Genomic DNA, 18040 nt, shown 5'->3' with positions numbered 1-18040 from the left:
AGGGAAGGCACAGGGGCTTTGCCTCTAATTCAGGTTCTGCCAATTTAAGTGCAACTTACAAAAGTGACCTCAGTTAAATCACTTCATCTCTTGGAAACTATTTAATATTTATAAAATAAAGATAAGTATGCATATTGAAGTTGGTATGCAGATTAAATGAAACAAATTATGTAAACCACTTAGAGTTTGCAAACAGTAGGCATTTATTAATTCCTACATTCAACAAATATTTATTAAAACCCACTAGTGCCAGGCATTATGCTAGGAACTGAGCATCTAAGAATGGAAACATCTGTCTTTTTGCCTACTCAACAATAATAGTGTGCTGTTTCATACCCATCAGATTGGCAAAAATGTAGGAGCATGACGCTGTCATGGTTTGCCAGAGACAGGACATAGAGAAACAAAAACTCACATACCACAGTTTCTGCTGAGAATGTAAAATTGTAAAATCAATGCTGCAGTGACTATACCTGTGTAACAAATTACCCAAAACTTGGTGGCATAAAACAATAATTTATTACTCTCCCCAGGAGTTCAGATAGGGCCCAGTGGGGGCAACTCGTCTCTGTTCCAATGTTTGAGGCTGCAGTTGAAGACTCAGAGGTTGAGAGCTGGAATCATCTGAAGGCTCATTTACCCACATGTTGAGTGGTCGATACTGGCTGAGACCTCAGCTGGGCCTGTTGGCTGGGATATTTATACAAGGTCTCTCCAGATGGCACGGGCTTCCTCACAGCATGATGATTGAGTCCAAGAGTGGGTGTCGCAAGACAGAGAGGGAGAGCCAGGTAGAAACTGTATCACCTTTTATGACCTAGCCTTGGAAGTCATGCAGTGTCACTTTCACTCCACTCTGTTCATTAGAAGTGAGTTCCTACGACATCCCCATACTCAAGGAAAGGGAACGTAGACCCTGCCTTTGGTAGAGAAGAGTCAACACCACACTATAAGAAGAGCATACAAACTGGGATATGTTGGTGTAACATCTTTGGAAAATACGGTCTGCTAAAATCAGTTTGAAGAAAATATGGCAATATTTGATAAAACTGAAAATATACACAACTTGGCAATTCCACATCCACATATACTTTGGTAAAAATTTTCCACATGTGCACACAGAGAAATGGACAAATATATTTATGGCAACACTGCTTGTAAGAGTGAAAATTTGAAAACATTCCAAATATCCATGGACAGAAGGAAATAGGAAATATGTATTTTAATACTGATGAGTCTAAAAGCCCTGTTGAGTGAACCAAAAAAGCAAGTTTCAGAATGATTTGTACCATATGATAGTATTTATATAAAGGTATTTTAAAATTGCACACAGAAACACTATATTTTGTTTGTAAATATATTATATATGAAGTAAAAATGTAAAGATAGGACTAGACACACTCCAAATTTATGATTTCATCTGAGAAGAGTTAAGAGGCATGAGAATGGAGAGAGGAAGAAAATGGACTCCAATGTTTTTATATTTTATTTACTTTAAAAATTTTAAGCATATGATAAACAATACTTATTTATTTTGAGTGATGTATACTGGTTTGTATTTATCTACGTCGTTTAATTTTTCAAAAGTAATTAATCACATTAAAAATGAAATGAGCGCGTGAGAGAGGGCCAGAGGAAGCTTCTATAAAATCCATCAGGAAGCGTGAAGAGCTCCAGAAGAATTCCCGTCCTCATGAGCTTCTGCTTCTCCTGTCCTGAGAGGCTGTTTGGCCCTGCTTATGTCACTCCCACACCGGGGCTTTTGTTTACAGGCTTTTCTCAAAGGAAAACTTTGACACACAACAGTTTCTCTATTTTTATTAGCACGGCCTAGATAGTATGGTATTTTCAAAAATAACTTTACAAATTAAAAAGGTGACTTGAAGGCAAAATATTCACAGTATTAAATTAGACAATAGAAACAGCTCTAGATTATATACTTTTTTTCCCTACTGGAACTAATTAAAGTATCGACCTAAGACAGTAAGTAAAACTGTAGAGTGGCATAATGTTTTTACTGGCTCCACATCTCTAGTCAATATAAATTTCCTTTTGTTCTTTAAAAGTACAGTCATTGGACTGATACTCAAATTCTGTTTCCACACTGAGTGGGTATGGGACTTGTGTTGAATTGTCTATTCAACTCATTTTCTCTGAACACCGACATCTCTAACCCAGGGCTAACTCTCCCGGAACCAGATGTGGAAAGTGGCCCAGAGATGCCAATATAGACATGGATCCTGAAGGTCCTCAGGACTTCCCGTGCTGGGAGGGAGGGTAGAGGGTCAGAGAAAGTGTCAAAGAGGAGAAACAGGATGCCAGCCCATGTAGGTCTCAGTCCAGGCACTGCTGGCCCTGGCCTACTTAAGCCACTGCAGGAAGACAAAAAATGTTGAAAGCTTAAAAAATGTTCCATAGTGTGAGGGGGTCCCTAAGTTGTCTGCCAGGGCAGACTCCACTTGCAGTTCTGTCTCTAATCCTATATTCTGCGTGGTTTACAAAAAAAAAAAAAAAGCCTCTTGAGATCTATTTTGTGCAATTGGACTCTGTCCAAGTGTATGATTGACTGATCCAGGTAGGTCAATCAGATACCCTTCACCAATAAACTGTATTTAAGAGAAAAATAGAAAGTGAGATGAACGTCTACTTACTGTGTGAAACAGAAAAGCAGAGGAACACGAGTATGTTGCAGAAGGACTGAAATAATGCACAGAGAAGAAGATTAACGAGAGACAGAGAAAGGCCAAATATTTTTCCTGTCCTGATTCCATTACTTTCCTGAGGCTCCAGCTAAAAACTCTCAGCCTGCGGGGTATCTTCCCTCCTGCTGAATTCCAAGCCCCTGCCTCAGCCACAGCCAGAGGACGAGTTCCATTGAGCAGTCTGGTAGACCAGAAGTCAGCACACCTTTTCTGGAAATATCTCACCTTTGTGGGCCACACATGGTCTCGGTCTCTTCTCCTTCCTCCTCCTCTTCCTTCCCCGCCTCTTCTTTTCTCTCCTTCTCCTTCTCCTTCTCTTTCCCGTTCCCCTTCCTCTCCTTCTCTTTCTCCTTCTTCTCCTCCTCCTCCATCTGCTGCTTCTGCTTCTGCTTCTTCTCCTTCTTCTGCTCCTCCTGTTTCTCCTTCTTCTTCCTGTTGAAAATGTAAACCGATATTGCTCCAGACAGTCCAAAACAGGCTGCAGGCCAGACACTCCGCAGGGCATAGCTTTGCCTGCTCCTAGATCTCCAGCGCTTCCCAGTGCAGTCTGCCCATTACATTCACATGAGGATCTTTGAAAAACATCCCGTAATGCCCAGGACTCACTCCTAGAAATTCATTTAATTGTTTGTTAAATGCTCATAAAATTCATTCAATGGGATTGAGTCTCACTTGTGTGTTTCTCCTTTCCTCTCACACTACTACCATACTCACAATACTTCTGACCTCAGACGTGTGGGGGTTTTCCTCCATCAAGCAACTCTCTGTAACACTAGCTGGGTGTCCTACAATTTAACTCAGCTCTAATATCCAGGTAGATATTACCTACCTGGAGATAGCATCAGATCCCACAGGTTAAGGTCTTGGTCCCACAAGACTGCTTTCACCTGACTCCAGAGGCCAATGCAAGTCCAAGTTGTCACCTGCAGTTCTGATCAATTAACTATGTATCTGAGATTCCCACAACCCCCTCCTCTAGTTTGATTAATTTGCTAGAGCAACTCATAAAACTCAGGGAAACACTTACATTTACCAGTTTATTAAAGGATATGATAAAGGATACAGATGAATAGCCAGATGAAGAGATACCCAGGGTATCTCTGGGAGGGTCTTAAGTGCAGAAGCTACTGTCCCTGTGGAGCTGGGGAGCGTCACTCTCCTAGTGTAGATGTGTTCACCAGCCTGGAAGCTTTCCAAATCCCCTGCTATTGGGATTTTATGGGGCTTCCTCACATAGGCAGGATCAATTATTAACTCCATTTGCATCCCCTCTCCCCTCTCTGGAGAATCGGGGTGTGGGACTGAAAATTCTAAGCTTCTAATCATGGCTTGGTCTTTCTGGTGACCAGTCCCCATCCAGGAGCCCATCTAGAGTTGTCTCCTTAGAACGAAAGATGCTCCTAGTGCTCCTATCACTTGGTAAATTACAAGGCTTTCAGGAGCTCTGTGCCAGCAACAGGGAGCAGAGACCAATATATATTTTCTATTATCTCACAGGGATCCAGTCACTGATATTTTTCTGAAAACTGCCAGATGAATTTAATATGAAACCAGAGTTGAGAGCTGCTGGAACATTTACTGAATTGATTTCTAAGCTTTGCCTACTTTTGAATCATTCTATAATGTTTGTCAGGTCATTTAAGCTGATTTAGGAATATAGCTAAGTGAACTCCTGATTTAGTCAGTTATCTTTACTCTCCCACAATACATAACTGCATGTTGAAAAGAAAAGAAATCTGAGAGAGTCTACATCACAGCCTAGTCCGTTTATTTAGAACTAACACCTACGAATTTGGTAAAAATATCATCCCAAAGTTACCCTTTTGCTCCCTCGTTCTTCAGCAACAAAAAGTGACTACCGTGTTGAGGGAGAGGGGAAGGTGGAGGGGGGGAGGAAGAAGGTTAGATATTGCTGCAAGTCTCTAGAAAACGACACTTGTGTTTTTGTTTTTAACCTTTTGTTGCAAAATATTTGTGGTATATTTAGGTCACAGAAAAAAATGAAATACAATGTACACCTCACAATGAATTTCATTATTTTAAAGTACTATTTTATATTTTCTAATGTTTCTGACAATTCAAAAATTTTTGTAGCACAGATTTCTTCAATCCACTAGTTCCTTTTAATCAATAAATAACAATAGTATGAGTAATTGAGTTGTTTGATGAAAGAAAGTTCAATCTTTTACTGGGTTAATTTCTCCAGGAATTTCTGGAAATTTCCAGGTTTTACTTATATGATACATAAATCTATTTACCACTCAGGTCAGCTCAGGACCATAACCATAGGACTGGTTCAAACTGGCCTTATCACATCAAGAACAGAATGTCAAAGTTATCTTACAGGAGTGACAAGCCAAAACTGTAAGTCATATAGCTGAAGCATGCACAGAGGAGGAAATTTGGACATGAAATAACACTCTGAACCAAAGTTTCTTCCTCTCCATGGAACCAAAGGTTTAGGACATGACTGGAACTCAAAAGCTGGGATCTTTTCAAAAGCAAGGGGTCCGTTGTCCAGGAAGATCCAGTGTTAAAGCTCATTTTCATACCTTACCATAAATGGCCTTGTTTAAAGTCCTTCCAATGAAGTCTGTCCTGCCAATACTTCTGCATACCAGCTTGGCCTCCCTAATCCCTTAAATTTTACCCCAAACCCTGGGTCAGGGAGACAGATTTGAGCCCTGTCTCCTGTCTCCTTGCAATAAAGCTCTTTCTTTTCTCAAAAGCCAGTGCCATAGTACTGGCTTCTATGCATGTCAGGCTGTGAGGCCCTGCTCAGTAAGAATGCCATCTGAAGGCCCTTTTCCCTGAGAATGCTGCTACTTTCCCACACTTGTTCACATCAAACATGAGTACAGATCCTTCTGTCAACTCTCCTTAGACTTTACTTAAACACTCTGAAACTATAAAACATAAATGCAACACAGCTTAAAGGTGAATACTTTTGAAAGCTGCTCTAAGTTGGAGGAGTCAAATCCCAACATAGAGTTTCCCCTACTGGGTACCTACCTTCTCAGGAGCCAAGTTGCCCTGGTCTGCTTATCTCTTCCCAAGGTAGGGCCTCTTGAATATCTATCAAGCCTGGAATCCAGGCTCCTAAAACCTGAAACTTCATATTCTGTTCTTTGTTCCTAAGACATGACAGAAATATGTGGCATGAAGGGAGGTGAGCCTAATTAATACATCTATTAAAGGCATAGTTTGGTTTGGAAAGAACCATCCTGTGGCACAGATAACTGACACACTTGTAACTACTTCAATATGTGGCATGTCCAATGCGCGTTGTCTTTGGCTGCTACTCAAAAACTGATCACTCTACAAAGCACTTTGACTTACGATGGACCATTAACTCAATAACTCTAGAGGTTGACAAGGAAACTGACACTCCATCTGTGAAAGTGACCTGTGAAGGGTAGCAGAATATGCCACCCCATAGTAAGCCTCTTTGGCTTAGTAATTATTTTGAGAAACTGTAGACACAGGAGAAGCTCTGAAAACAGAATGGAAGTCACTCTTTTGTAAGGGAAATTTACATTAGAAAAGAGGCCTGTACCAGGAAAAAGAGCTATTACCAGAGATCAGTTTTTCATCTGAGAGACTAATCTGCAGGGCGGGGCGAACATTGTTTACTTTGTATTTCCTCTTCTCATCTTCCTGTGAATTGTCTTCCCCACTTTGAAACCCCAAACCCCTATCCCTTTCCTTAGCTCAGGGTGGTAAAGAAGCCTCAATTGTGTGGCTGCCTTTTGAGTCTCATATCTTTGTGGGGCTCCTGTATGTATGTATGTAATTAAAATTGTTTTTCTCCTGTTAATCTGTCCTTTTGTTACAGAGGTTCTCAGCCAAGAACCTAGAATGTAGAGGTAAAATTATTTTTCCTTCCTTATATCTAGGACCTAAATTCTTTTTCTTTTCTTTTTTTTTAAAGATTGGCACCTGAGCTAACAACTGTTGCCAATCTCCCTTTTTTTCCTCTTCTTCCCCCTAAATACCCCCAGTACATAGTTGTCTATTCTAGTTGTGAGTGCCTCTGGTTGTGTTACGTGGGATGCTGCCTCAGCATGGCCTGATGAGCGGTGCCATATCTGTGCCCAGGATCCCAACTGGTGAAACCCTAGGCCACCAAAGCAGAGCACACAAACCTATCCACTTGGCCACGGGACCAGCCCCTAAGAACGAAATTCTTAGTCCCTGACAAATTCTTAATCCTAGTCCTTCAATCTATAGATTCAGTACCTGTTCCCAAACCCTAGTGTCTCTGTGCTATTTCATTATTTAGGCAGGCCAAGAATTTTTGTAGTTTCTCGAGGTTTTTTTTCTTAATCTATGCTTTTCATCCATTCCAATAGATAATGGACGAATTAACTCTCAGGCTACTGTGGATCACTATTCCTACTACTACTTATATTTAAAACATTATCTGATTAAATGTAGAAACAAACAGCAAATATCTAGGATGCCTCAGCTGCAAGTCTTGGAATCTGGATGTGAATGTTCCATTAACACTCTATGAGGTACCAGTGTCGCCTCTAACTAAAGATAGTGCAGGGGAAGAAGACCTTTCCTCTACCTGCTCTGGGTCCTTCTTGCCAGAAAATGAATTAAATTCACATGAGACAGAATAACAGGAGAAAATTAAACAAAGCTTTGTAACATGTATACATGGGAGAGGCTCAGGCAAAAAGAGCAACTCGCAAAAATGGCAGAAGTTCTCATCTTAAATACTATCCTCAGCTAAAGACAAAGAAGGATGTTGGGGGTGGAGGGAGTCAGTTATGGGAGATGACCAGAAAAGTACAGTAAACATAAGTCAGGTTATTATGCAGTCTACAGTGCTTGCCTTCCACATTGATTAAGAGTTTCTAGAGATAAGGTCATCCCTCCTTCTTCCTGGTACAGAGAGGGAGACACCTTTACAGATGGAGATTTCCTTTACAAATGTAAATGTCTCTTAACAAAGGCTAAATAAATTCTACTTTTTAGAGCTTCTTTCCTGTCTGCAGTTTTTTAAAAGTAAGGAGCCCCAAATAATCCTCATGCCAAAGAGACATATCTTTGGGTGGCTAATTCCAGTCCCCGACAATAGACAATAGTTTCAAGGGAAATATATAAAGCCATGAGCAGAGTTTGAAGGGATTAAGGACTTTCTTGTTCCAAAGTCCCAAAGACACAAGGGCAAGGGAAGTAGCAGAGGCCCCAGGGAACGAAATAATCTCAAAGGTTGCCAGAGCTAAAATAGCTTTCTTTGGAATACTGGCAAATGTAGGCCTAGATTGCTCCAGGCTGACAACGATGTGAAAGGGATCTCAAACACAGTCATACTCACACTCATTAGAATGCAGAAGAAAGTAGTTTTATTGCTGTGAACAGAGAGCTACAAAGCTTGGCAGAAGTTCCAAGGTTAAAAATACAGAGTCCTGGATCTTTCTTTGCCCTCTTCCTTGTTGCCTTCCTTCAAAACACACAAAGCTCCAAAGCAGAAAAGATCCCATTTCTTTTTGTCCCAACTCTGGTCTGGTGTCTTAGGCAATCTAATTTTCCCAATATCTTCCTTCTTTCTTCTATGGGAACCAGGAAAATCAATAAAAGAAAAAAAAGGCAGAGGAGATTATAAGAGAACCTGTGCCAAGTGAGGGGAAAATGGTGGAAACTTTAAACAATACTATCTAAGTGTACAGGAACCAAGTGATATGGAGGGTCACCCTGCTGAGGGGGTTCACAGGCAACAATGAAGAACTTGTATGGGGCAGCATCCCTGTAGCGGCAGTTAGGATACGTCCCTGACGTGAGACTGCACTGGGTCATGCGAACAGGCCTGGAACTCTGGTGGCAGTTTTTCTGGCCATTCTTGCAGATGATGCTGCGCAAATTGCAGACAGAAGCCACGTTCTGGAAGGAGTCATGTAGAAAGGTGTTTTCAGGTTTACAGTGCTTGGTATAATTATTGACACCATTCATTGCCTTGTTGCATTGGAGAGGGATTGGCTGTATATGCTGAATTTCAAACCAGCGAGCCTGGGTGAGAGACTTAGGCCAAGCACAAAGTGGATGCACCAGCACCCATAGTCCCAGCAGCAATAGGAACAGGGGACAGCGTCCCAGGAGACTTAGCACCATCTTTTCTGTGTGGGAAGAAGGAACATAATTGTGGTAATAGGACCAATAAGCGCAAAATCATTATTTGTAACCATTTAGATTTTCCTTGTTCTTCTTAAGGTTTCTTCGCTCTTTTTTTTTTAAACCATTTTCTTTCTCACTGAGTCTCACCATTCTATGAAGAACTTGAAGCCCAGTGAGGAGGAGTATGAAGTAAGGAAAACTTTCCTCTGATTAGCAGATCCCATTCTACTCTATGTCCTGTACTCATGCCTTTGATGGCCATGTCAGAAACTTTGTCTCTTCCCTCTTCCCTCCTGAAATATTTACCCTCCACCTATTTGACCTGGGCCTCCCAGCCACCTTCACTGCCCTAATCTCCCCAGCCCTGAGGCTTCTTCTCTTACCAGGTCTCTGTGCTGAGGCTCCTGCTGAGAACAGAAGAGGGAGGTAGTCCCAGGCTCAAAGTCTTTTGTCTGCTGCTTCTCTCCCAGGCATACTAGAGCTGCCAGCGTGTAGCAGAGGAAACAGAAACCTAGGGCTTGACGGATGAATTTCTTGTGCACAGTGTTGATGAGACTCTTAGCTTGCTCTTTAAAATAGAATCAATATTGCTGTATACACAGGAAGAAATAGTCTACTTACAGAAAAAATGTGACTCAAAACCCACAGTTTTGAGGAACTGATCACTTCCTGATCTGAGTTACTTCCTTTCTGATCTGAAGGTTCAGTTTTTTGAAGTTCTATGACTTCAGTTCCCTAGAAGAAAACATACCATGTAAATCTGATATAACAGCTGCAATATACTTGGTAATGTTGTGAGCTCCAACAACAAAGTTGAATGAACCACTCATTTATGCATACATTTATTGAGTCAGATACTGCGTTACTCAGATTCAGGAGCTCATGATCTAATGAAAGAGACCATCTGGTAAATGTATAAATACCATACATATTAATAAATATTAATAGCACTTACAGCTGTGTCGGAGGTGTCAAAAGATTCTCACATATTGAGGTATACGGGATAACTATTCGGGTTCAAAACTGATTCAACCTGAACCAAAAAAGCCCGACTTTTGGCCTATCAAACATACATTGTACATCTGCTTTAACCATTAAAGTGAAGAATGCACTCTCTTAAGATAAGAATATATACTTTCCCTCCTACACCCTATTGTTAACACCCTATTGGTAACGCCTATTGGTAACGACCAGATTAGTCCCTCTTGCAACATCAGGGTCATGTTGACCCGCTAGTTTGCAACTAACTACCTCTTTGAAACTTTGAAAATGTATCGTGGCTGTGTTTAATGTATGTTGTTTTTTCTACAAAGATCTAAGACTGTACTGAAAACCACGCTTCTCCAGAACACTTTCTTCCTTTCTGAAAGAGCCTTCCTGGGTTACAATCCTCACTCTGGCTGAAGTAAAATTCACCTTATTTCTCTTATCTATAGAATGGTTATTGGTCATTTTCCATTGACAGAGGAAACTACAGGAAACTGTGAGGAGGTAGTAGAGAAGAAAGATGATTGGAAGCATAATACTTGAACTGAGTTTTGGGGATTAATTAGAAGTTAGGTGAAGAGGATGGTAAGGACATCCCAAAGAGGGAACTGTATGGGAAGAGACCCATGCATTTGCCTCTTGAATCTGTTCTTACCTTTCCATTGGTGCTGCAATACCCTTATTCAAAACCTCATTCTGTCATGGAGGGCTCACATGAAAGCCTCCTCCATGCATGGCCTGACTCCAGTCTGTTTTCCTTCCAATTCATTCTATATATAACTTCCAGATTAGTCTTCCTTGAGCATCAATATAATAGTGGAACACTCTTGCCCAGTGCTTTTAATGGCTCTAATTATCTACAGGATAAAAAAGATGTCTGTTTATAGCAAAATTGCAGCATACAAGGTTAATATATGAAATTCATTTGCTTTCTTATATACCAGCAATGATCATTTGGAGTTTGAAATTAAAAACACAAACAATTGCATTAGCACCAAAGAAAAATGAAATACTTAGGTATAAATCTAATAACATATGCACCAGATCACTATGAGGAAAACTATAAAACTCTGATGAAAGAAATCAATAAGATCTCAATAAATGGAGAGATATTCTGTGTTCGTGCTGAATGAAACCAGAATATGTCACCCCAAAATATGGCTCTTTGACATAAAAATTATTTTGAGCTGAAGGCAATTAAGAAATAGTGGATGCAAAAAAAGCTTCCCCTTTTCTGCCTAAAGGCAGGAAATAACTTCTCCTTTTCCTGGAGATAGACGCTTATCAGCCCAGAGATGGCACCAAAGGAATCTCCAAACAACCCTTGTTAAACTAATCCTTATCTTCCCTAACTAGGCCCTAGTTGGACTACCACTGGCTCAAACCCCTTTGTCTTGTCGATTTTTCACAAATTTATTCATTCTTCATCTAAAAGGTTTAAAACTTCCTGCTCTGATCACTTCTTTGGGTCTTCATTCTCTTGTGAAGCCTCCCACGTATATGTAAACATTTAGTTTACAAATGTTTAGCAAACATTTGTATGCTTTTCTTCTGTTAGTCTTTGTCAATTTAATTTTCAGCCTCAACCAGCGGCCCAAAGAAGGTCAAGGAAATCTTTCTTCTCCCCTACAATGCATAGGAAGAACCAGTATTGTTAAGATGTCAGTTCTTCCCAACTTGATCTATAGATTCAATGCAATCCCAACTATTATCCAGCAAGTTATTTTGTGGATTTGGACAAATTGATTCTGAAGTTTATACAGAAAGGCAAAAAATCCAGAATAACCAACCCAATACTGAAAAAGAACAAAGAAAGAGGACTGGCACTACCCAACTTCAAGACTTACTATAAAGCTACAGTAATTAAGACAATGTGGTATTGCTGAAAGAATAGACAAATAGATCAATGGAACAGAATAGTAAGTCCAGAAATAGCCCCATACAAATATAGTGAACTGATCTTTGACAAAGGAGCAAAAACAATACAATACAGAAAAGATTTTTTTTTCAACAAATTGTGCTGGAACAACTGGACACCCACTTGTAAAAAAGTGAATCTAGACATAGACTTTACATCTTTCACAAAAATTAACTCAAACTGAATCACAGATCTAAATGTTGATGCAAAACTATTAAACTTCTAGAGGATAACATAGAAGAAAATCTAGGTGATCTTGGGTTTGACGATGACATTTTAGATATAACACCAAAAGCACAATCCATGAAAGAAAAACTGTGTAAGTTGAACTTTATTTATTTATTTGTTTAAGTTAAAAACTTCTGCTCTGCAACAGAAACTGTTAAGGGAATGAAAAGTCAAGCCACAGATTGGGAGAAAATATTTGCAAAAGATATATCTAATAAAGGACTATTAGGAAAATACACAAAGAACTCTTAAAACTCAACAATAAGAAATCAAACAACCCAGTTAAAAAAAATGGGCAAAAGATCCAAATAAACACTTCACCAAAGACAAACGGATGGCAAATAAGCATATAAAAAGATACTCAAAGTCACATTTTTGGGAGAAAAACTTTTTCTCTACCATATTAGATTTGAAGAGTGAAGGATGGGGTGGCTTGCAAATTAACTTTTTAAAAACACATCTTAACAGGAGAAAGGACAAGATTTATTTACTTAGTATTTCAGCTGATAGTCAGAGGGTAAAGGTTTAAACGCCAACTTAATAAAAGGGTGGGAGGGTGTTTAGGGGCTTCAATGGGAAAGTAAGGAAGGTTCTCCTGGGCTTTTTGATGTTAATGGAAGGGGTACCCTGTCTTCTTCCTGGCTGAAAGTTTCCCCATAGGGGAGTTTATAACTGCTGAATTCACACTTCCTGGTGCTAAAAGTCAGTCTTCTTTCAAACAGGAAAATCCCTCAGGGCAGTGGTAGCTGTAGTTTGGGGGTTCTGCTTAAGTTCAGATAATATTTGTTTCTCTGGCTGCTGTCTGTTCTGATGTTTCAGTTTAAAATAATTTTCAGACCATTTTAGTGGGCTGGTAATCCCTTTGATATGTCATTAGAGACTGCAAATTAAAACAACAATGCAGCTTTACTACACTCCTATTAGAATGACTGAAGTCCAAAAAATTGACAACTCCAAGTAAAACTGGAGGCCATCTTGCTTTAACTATACTCAGTTAGTTGTCTGTTTGCAAAAGTAGTTAGATAATGCATTACTAATGCACACTCCATTGATCTCTGATGCTTGGGTCACCATGGTAACAGGTGGTTCAGTTTTTCAGGAACTGAGTCAACTCTTTGTCCAGTTCTGGCCAGTTAAGACCACTGACTCATCAGCCGGGCCTGTGTGAATGATCTATGGTGATCATCTGACATCAGGGGACTGAAAACTCCACCTTCCTATCATGCTAACACCACCATTTTGTGAACGTACATCCTATGAAAAGCAGTGAAGTTTGACTATGCTTGTACAGATCATCAATTATCTCACTTCTCCCTACCTCCAATTGTCTATTCCCACACTTCAAACTACTCCTCCTCTCTATCCTCTAACAATCACTAATCCCCCTTTTTCGGGGAGGCAGATTTGAGACTTGTTCTCCCATCTCTTTGCTTGGCTGTCTCACGAATAAACACTTTCTCTGCTGCAAACTTGTTGTCTTGGTGATTGGCATACTGTGTGGTGGGCAAAAACGAACCTGGTTCAGTAACACCAATGCTCACGAGGATGTGGAGCAACAGGAACTTTCATTCATTGCTGATGGGAGTACAAAATGGTATAGCCACTTTGGAAGACAACCTGTCAGTTTCTTACAAAGCTAAACACGTGCTTACCATAAGATCCAGAAGTCAAGCTCCTCGGTATCTATACAAATGAATTGGAAACTTATGTCCACATAAAAGTATGCATGCAAATATTTATAGCAGCTTTATGCATAATTCCTAAAAATTGGAGGCAACCAAGATGTCCTTCAATAAATGAATGGATAACCAAACTGTGGTGCATGCAGATGATGGAATGTTATTCAACGTTAAAAAAAAAAAGAGCTATCAAGCTACGAAAAACCATAGAGGAACCTTAAATGCACATTGCTAAATGAAAGAAGCAAGCCTGAAAAGCTACATACTCTATGGCTATTTATAATTTCACTTCCTGGGAAAGCAAAACTATGGAAAGATGAGTGCTTTCCAGGGTTGGGAGATGGTGTGAGGGATGGGTGAATAGGGACAGCGTGGGGGATTCTTAGAGTCACGAAACTATCCTGTATGATACTGTAATTGCGGAAACATGATGATGGGGTTCAGGATGAGCCACCTCAAAACATGGCACCTTGGCATGTTGAACATCTTAAGCTGAAGGAGTTTAAGAAAACAGCAGAAACAGGAAGGTCACTCTTATATCCCCCCCTTGCCCTTCTTCCCTGAAAGCGGGAGATAAATCTCCCATGTGAAAGGTACCCTTCCCGTAGGAGGAAGGGAAACATCTTTATCACCAGAGTCAGGGAATCTAGGGCCAAGAAGACCGTATAAACAAACCTTGCTACTTCTTCACCATCTGCTATGCATAGACCAAACCCCTTTGTCTTGTCAATTCTTTACAAATTGATTGTTTCTTTGTCTAAAAGGTATAAAATCTTCCTGCTCTGGTCACTTATTTGAGTCTTCATTCTCTTGTGAAGGCTCCCATGTACTTGTAAAAATTTAATAGTTTATATGCTTTTCTCCTGTTAATCTGTCTTTGCCAGTTTAACTTTCAGACCCACTCAGGGACCCTAAGAGGGTCGAGGAAAACTTTTTCCTCCCCTACAATGACATTTTGCATTTGTCAAAACCCATAGGACCATACAACACAAAGAGTGAATCCTAATGTAAATTGTAGACTTTAGTTAATCATAATGTATCAATACTGGTTCATCAACTGTAACAAAAGTACCACACTAATGCAAGACATAAATAACAGGAAAACTGTGTGCCTTGTGGTTAGGAGGGAGGGGAGAAGAGGCATATGGGAACTCTGTACTTTCTGTTCAATTTTTCTGTAAACCTGGAACTACTCTGAAGAAATATGTCTATTAATTAAAAAAAATTGTCTGTCTGATTAGTGCTCATATATACTATTCTACAGCTTGATGTTTTAGAATAGTCCCCTTTCTCTCCGCAGTTCCACAACTTGACAGTACCTCAAGCCCACTACCAGAGGAAAACAGTTCAAGTCACCCATGTCCTTAGGTAGGGGCCTCAACCCTGGCCTCACTTCAGAATTGCCCGTGGAACTTTTAAAAATGCCAGGATCCCAGGCCGACTGAATCAGAATCTTGGGGTGTGAGGTTTTTGCATGTCCATGTTTAATAAGCTCCATAGTGATTTTTTTTTTTAGAATTTTTTTTTTAAGATTGGCACCTGAGCTAACATCTGTTGCCAAACTTTTTTTCTTCTTCTTCTTCTCCCCAAAGGCCCCTAGTACATAATTGTATATTCTAGTTGTAGGTCCTTCTGGTTGCACTATGTGGGACGCTGCCTCAGCAAGGCTTGAAGAGTGTGCCATGTCTGCGCCCAGGATCTGAACTGGCCAAACCCTGGGCTGCCGAAGCAGAGCACACGAACTTAACCACTGGGCCATGGGGCCAACCCCAGAACAGTGATTCTGATATCCATTCCTATTTGAGAATCATTTTTCTTGTCTGACACTGATTTTCACCCAATGTCCAAGTTCTCAAGATTGGGCTTCTGCCTGACTCCTGAGATGAAATTTCCACTTTATCGTAATTCAGGCAGGTGAATTCCTGTCTTGCCACCATGAGTGAGGTGCAAGACAGATGGAGGAGGGCATGAATGGGAGAATTTACTTCTCTTATCTATCTCTTTTAAATTATCCCAAATCTTGGAACTGTGGGGGAAGAAAAATATGTTTTCCTTCTACCCTTCTAAGTTCTGAGCTGGCGGCCCCTGTAACAAAAGATAGATTAACGAGAAAAGCATATTAATTTATTTAATGTGTTTTACATGACACAGGAAGCTTCCTAAGGAAATGAAGACCCGAAGAAGCAGTTAAATCTGAGCGTTTTCATTCTAGGTTTGATGAAGAGTAGAAAGTCGTGGAAAGATGTCATAGAACAAAGGGTATGAGCTAAGTGTAACAAACTGGGGGAAACTTAGCAAGGCCTGTCTGTTCAGATTCCCCTCAGCATCTCTCCGTCTTTGGAGATAAGGATGCGCCTTTCCTCTGGATAGGGAGGGCACCTCTCACACAATGATCTTATGACCTGCTTCAGGGGAAGGTGAGAAAGTTCTTCCTGCACCTGCCATTTCTCAAATTCCTTCAGCTTGAAATAGTCAATATGTCAAGGTGCCATATTCTGGAGTAGGATGTCCTGAGTGCAGTCAGAAGCTGTGTAGGGAATGAACCCTGGTGGTTGGCTTGGCCCTTGTGCCAGTCCTACACTTCTAAAGCAAGTTCAAGGCATATGAGGTGTGTCCATTAGGGAGTCTCTATTTAAACACACCTGTGTCTTCTCCACACTCCTACTTGGCTGGAAGAGATTAGGTCTAAGGCCTGCCATTTGGTCTATTCCTTTCCCTAGACCTTTATATGCTTGCTGACTGCAAAAGTAATAGTCCCAAACTCTTGTCACTGAAGTAACAGAAGATTAATATCTTTAACCAAACAGTTACTTATTTATAACAATTATGAACCATATTCAGACCTCTTAGAACACTCCCTCTTCCATGGTTGCTGAGGTATTTCTGTGTCAGGCATCTGACCAATGAGTGGCCAGAACAGTGAGTCAGAGGCTGATGCTAAGTGATGAGTTCTAGGTTCCTTTGTGAGGTTTAATTTTCTTGTTTCTGCAGAGCTGAAGGCCTGAAACTCAAAATGGCCCCAATCCTTAGCCCTTTGACTAACTTGGGCATGTGATACCATTTTTTTTTGTCTAATTGTTACATCATACTATTTCTTACAATGCCTTTCTTCCTTTCCACACCAGTTATGAGAAGCTCTGTATAATTTCCGGCACAAGTCATAAGGTTTCCATGCCATCTGAAGGGAAAAATTGTCCAAGACTTGGAAATAGACAAAAGAGATTACCAGATGTCCCTTCATGGATGTTGTCTTGCAGACCCGCTGGGGATAAACAGACACTACCAAGGAGCATACCTTTGATCAACTTGCAGGGTAGAAATGAAATCATACAAAACTGATAACAACCCAGATGTTTGCTGTTCATAGCAATGCAAATGAGTTTTGCCTGGCAGAGGATATAAATTTCTGTAAACCAAAATTACATTGGAAATGGTTTTAACATGTTACTGATTTCCTCATTACTGAATGAGTTGAATAAAATGGATTTATTTATGAGTTTATTCAATGTCATGGGTTTATTTTTTAAAACTTTCATGATAGTCACATTTTTAACATTTAGAAAAAATTATACTTTAACACTTCATACTTTTACAGGTGTTATTTCCTTTTCCTGGAATAGCCTTTCTAACCTAGTCAGCTTGGTTTCCTACCCATCTTGCAAGGCTGTGCTCAAATGTCTTCTCTTCTGGGCTTTCCCTCTACCTTCTCCCCCTCTCTAGGCACAGAACAACTGTCCAGCCTTAATCTGTTCAGACTCCACTAATACTCATTGCATTCTATTATAATTGTTAAATTACAATTATACCAAAATTGGTATAATTGAAAATAAATTCAGTTAGAAAACTTTAAATTTGCTGTCTCACCCTTTCCCACTCTCTGCTCTAGAACCTGGAAGGGTAGAAGAGAAAGATTTTTTTCCTGTCCTACACTACATTTTGAAGCGGTAGTTAATGTGAGAAAAAATATCAGTATTCCCTATGTGTAAATTGATCTTTGATGAAGAACTACTGATTTAACACTAATGTCTTGTGAGTTTGGTTGGTATAGGTCATCATCTCCCAGGTGTCTATTCATTCCCAGGTGTACTGAAAACTTGCAAAGCTACGGAGCTGCCCCTGAAACATAATGACCAACCTAGATTTTTGGTTACTCATTGAGGTCAGAGTTCTAGGAAGGTGTGCAGTCACTTAATTGAAAATGATGATACCTTGGTCTTTTCTCGAATTGTTTCAAGGCTGGAGTCATTCAACAAGGCAGGAGGCTGAGAAGCACAAGGTACTTTAATGTTTAGTATTTCTTTCTCCTCATCCCTGCACTAGGCAAATTGTGTGAAGCAAATGTTTCTCTTACTCTGTATCTCTCTCCTGCACTTAGCAAACAGAATTCTCACGGACTCTGTGAA

At 40.1% G+C, this 18040-nt stretch overlaps 1 protein-coding gene across 2 annotated transcripts; it reads right to left on the bottom strand.

The window, feature by feature from the left end:
- Window positions 1-1231: 1231 nt before the first annotated feature.
- On the bottom strand, window positions 1232-9930 carry RNASE6 (ribonuclease A family member 6). 2 transcript variants are annotated; one of them, XR_011501485.1, is made up of 4 exons: window positions 9781-9930; window positions 9209-9560; window positions 2928-8827; window positions 1232-1246 (listed from the first exon to the last, which is right to left on the bottom strand). XR_011501485.1 is itself a non-coding variant. In XM_014844474.3 (2 exons), exon 2 carries the CDS (start codon window positions 8820-8822, stop codon window positions 8358-8360), a length of 465 nt encoding a protein of 154 aa, XP_014699960.3. In that variant the 5' UTR covers window positions 8823-8827; window positions 9209-9440; the 3' UTR covers window positions 8037-8357. The 2 variants fall into 2 exon arrangements, 1 of the variants encoding a protein (XP_014699960.3); XM_014844474.3 differs by lacking the exons at window positions 1232-1246; window positions 9781-9930 and having other exon boundaries at window positions 8037-8827; window positions 9209-9440.
- Between the last annotated feature and the right edge of the window lie 8110 nt (window positions 9931-18040).

This window comes from Equus asinus, chromosome 2, assembly GCF_041296235.1.
Source record: "Equus asinus isolate D_3611 breed Donkey chromosome 2, EquAss-T2T_v2, whole genome shotgun sequence".
NCBI lineage: Eukaryota > Metazoa > Chordata > Mammalia > Perissodactyla > Equidae > Equus > Equus asinus.
The sequence above is the reverse complement of the archived record's forward strand: the minus strand, read 5'-3'. Positions and strand labels throughout refer to the sequence as shown.

Bases quoted from the DNA above. Each gene is read 5' to 3' on its own strand.
- RNASE6 (XM_014844474.3), bottom strand. From the start codon at position 8,822: ATGGTGCTAAGTCTCCTGGGACGCTGTCCCCTGTTCCTATTGCTGCTG.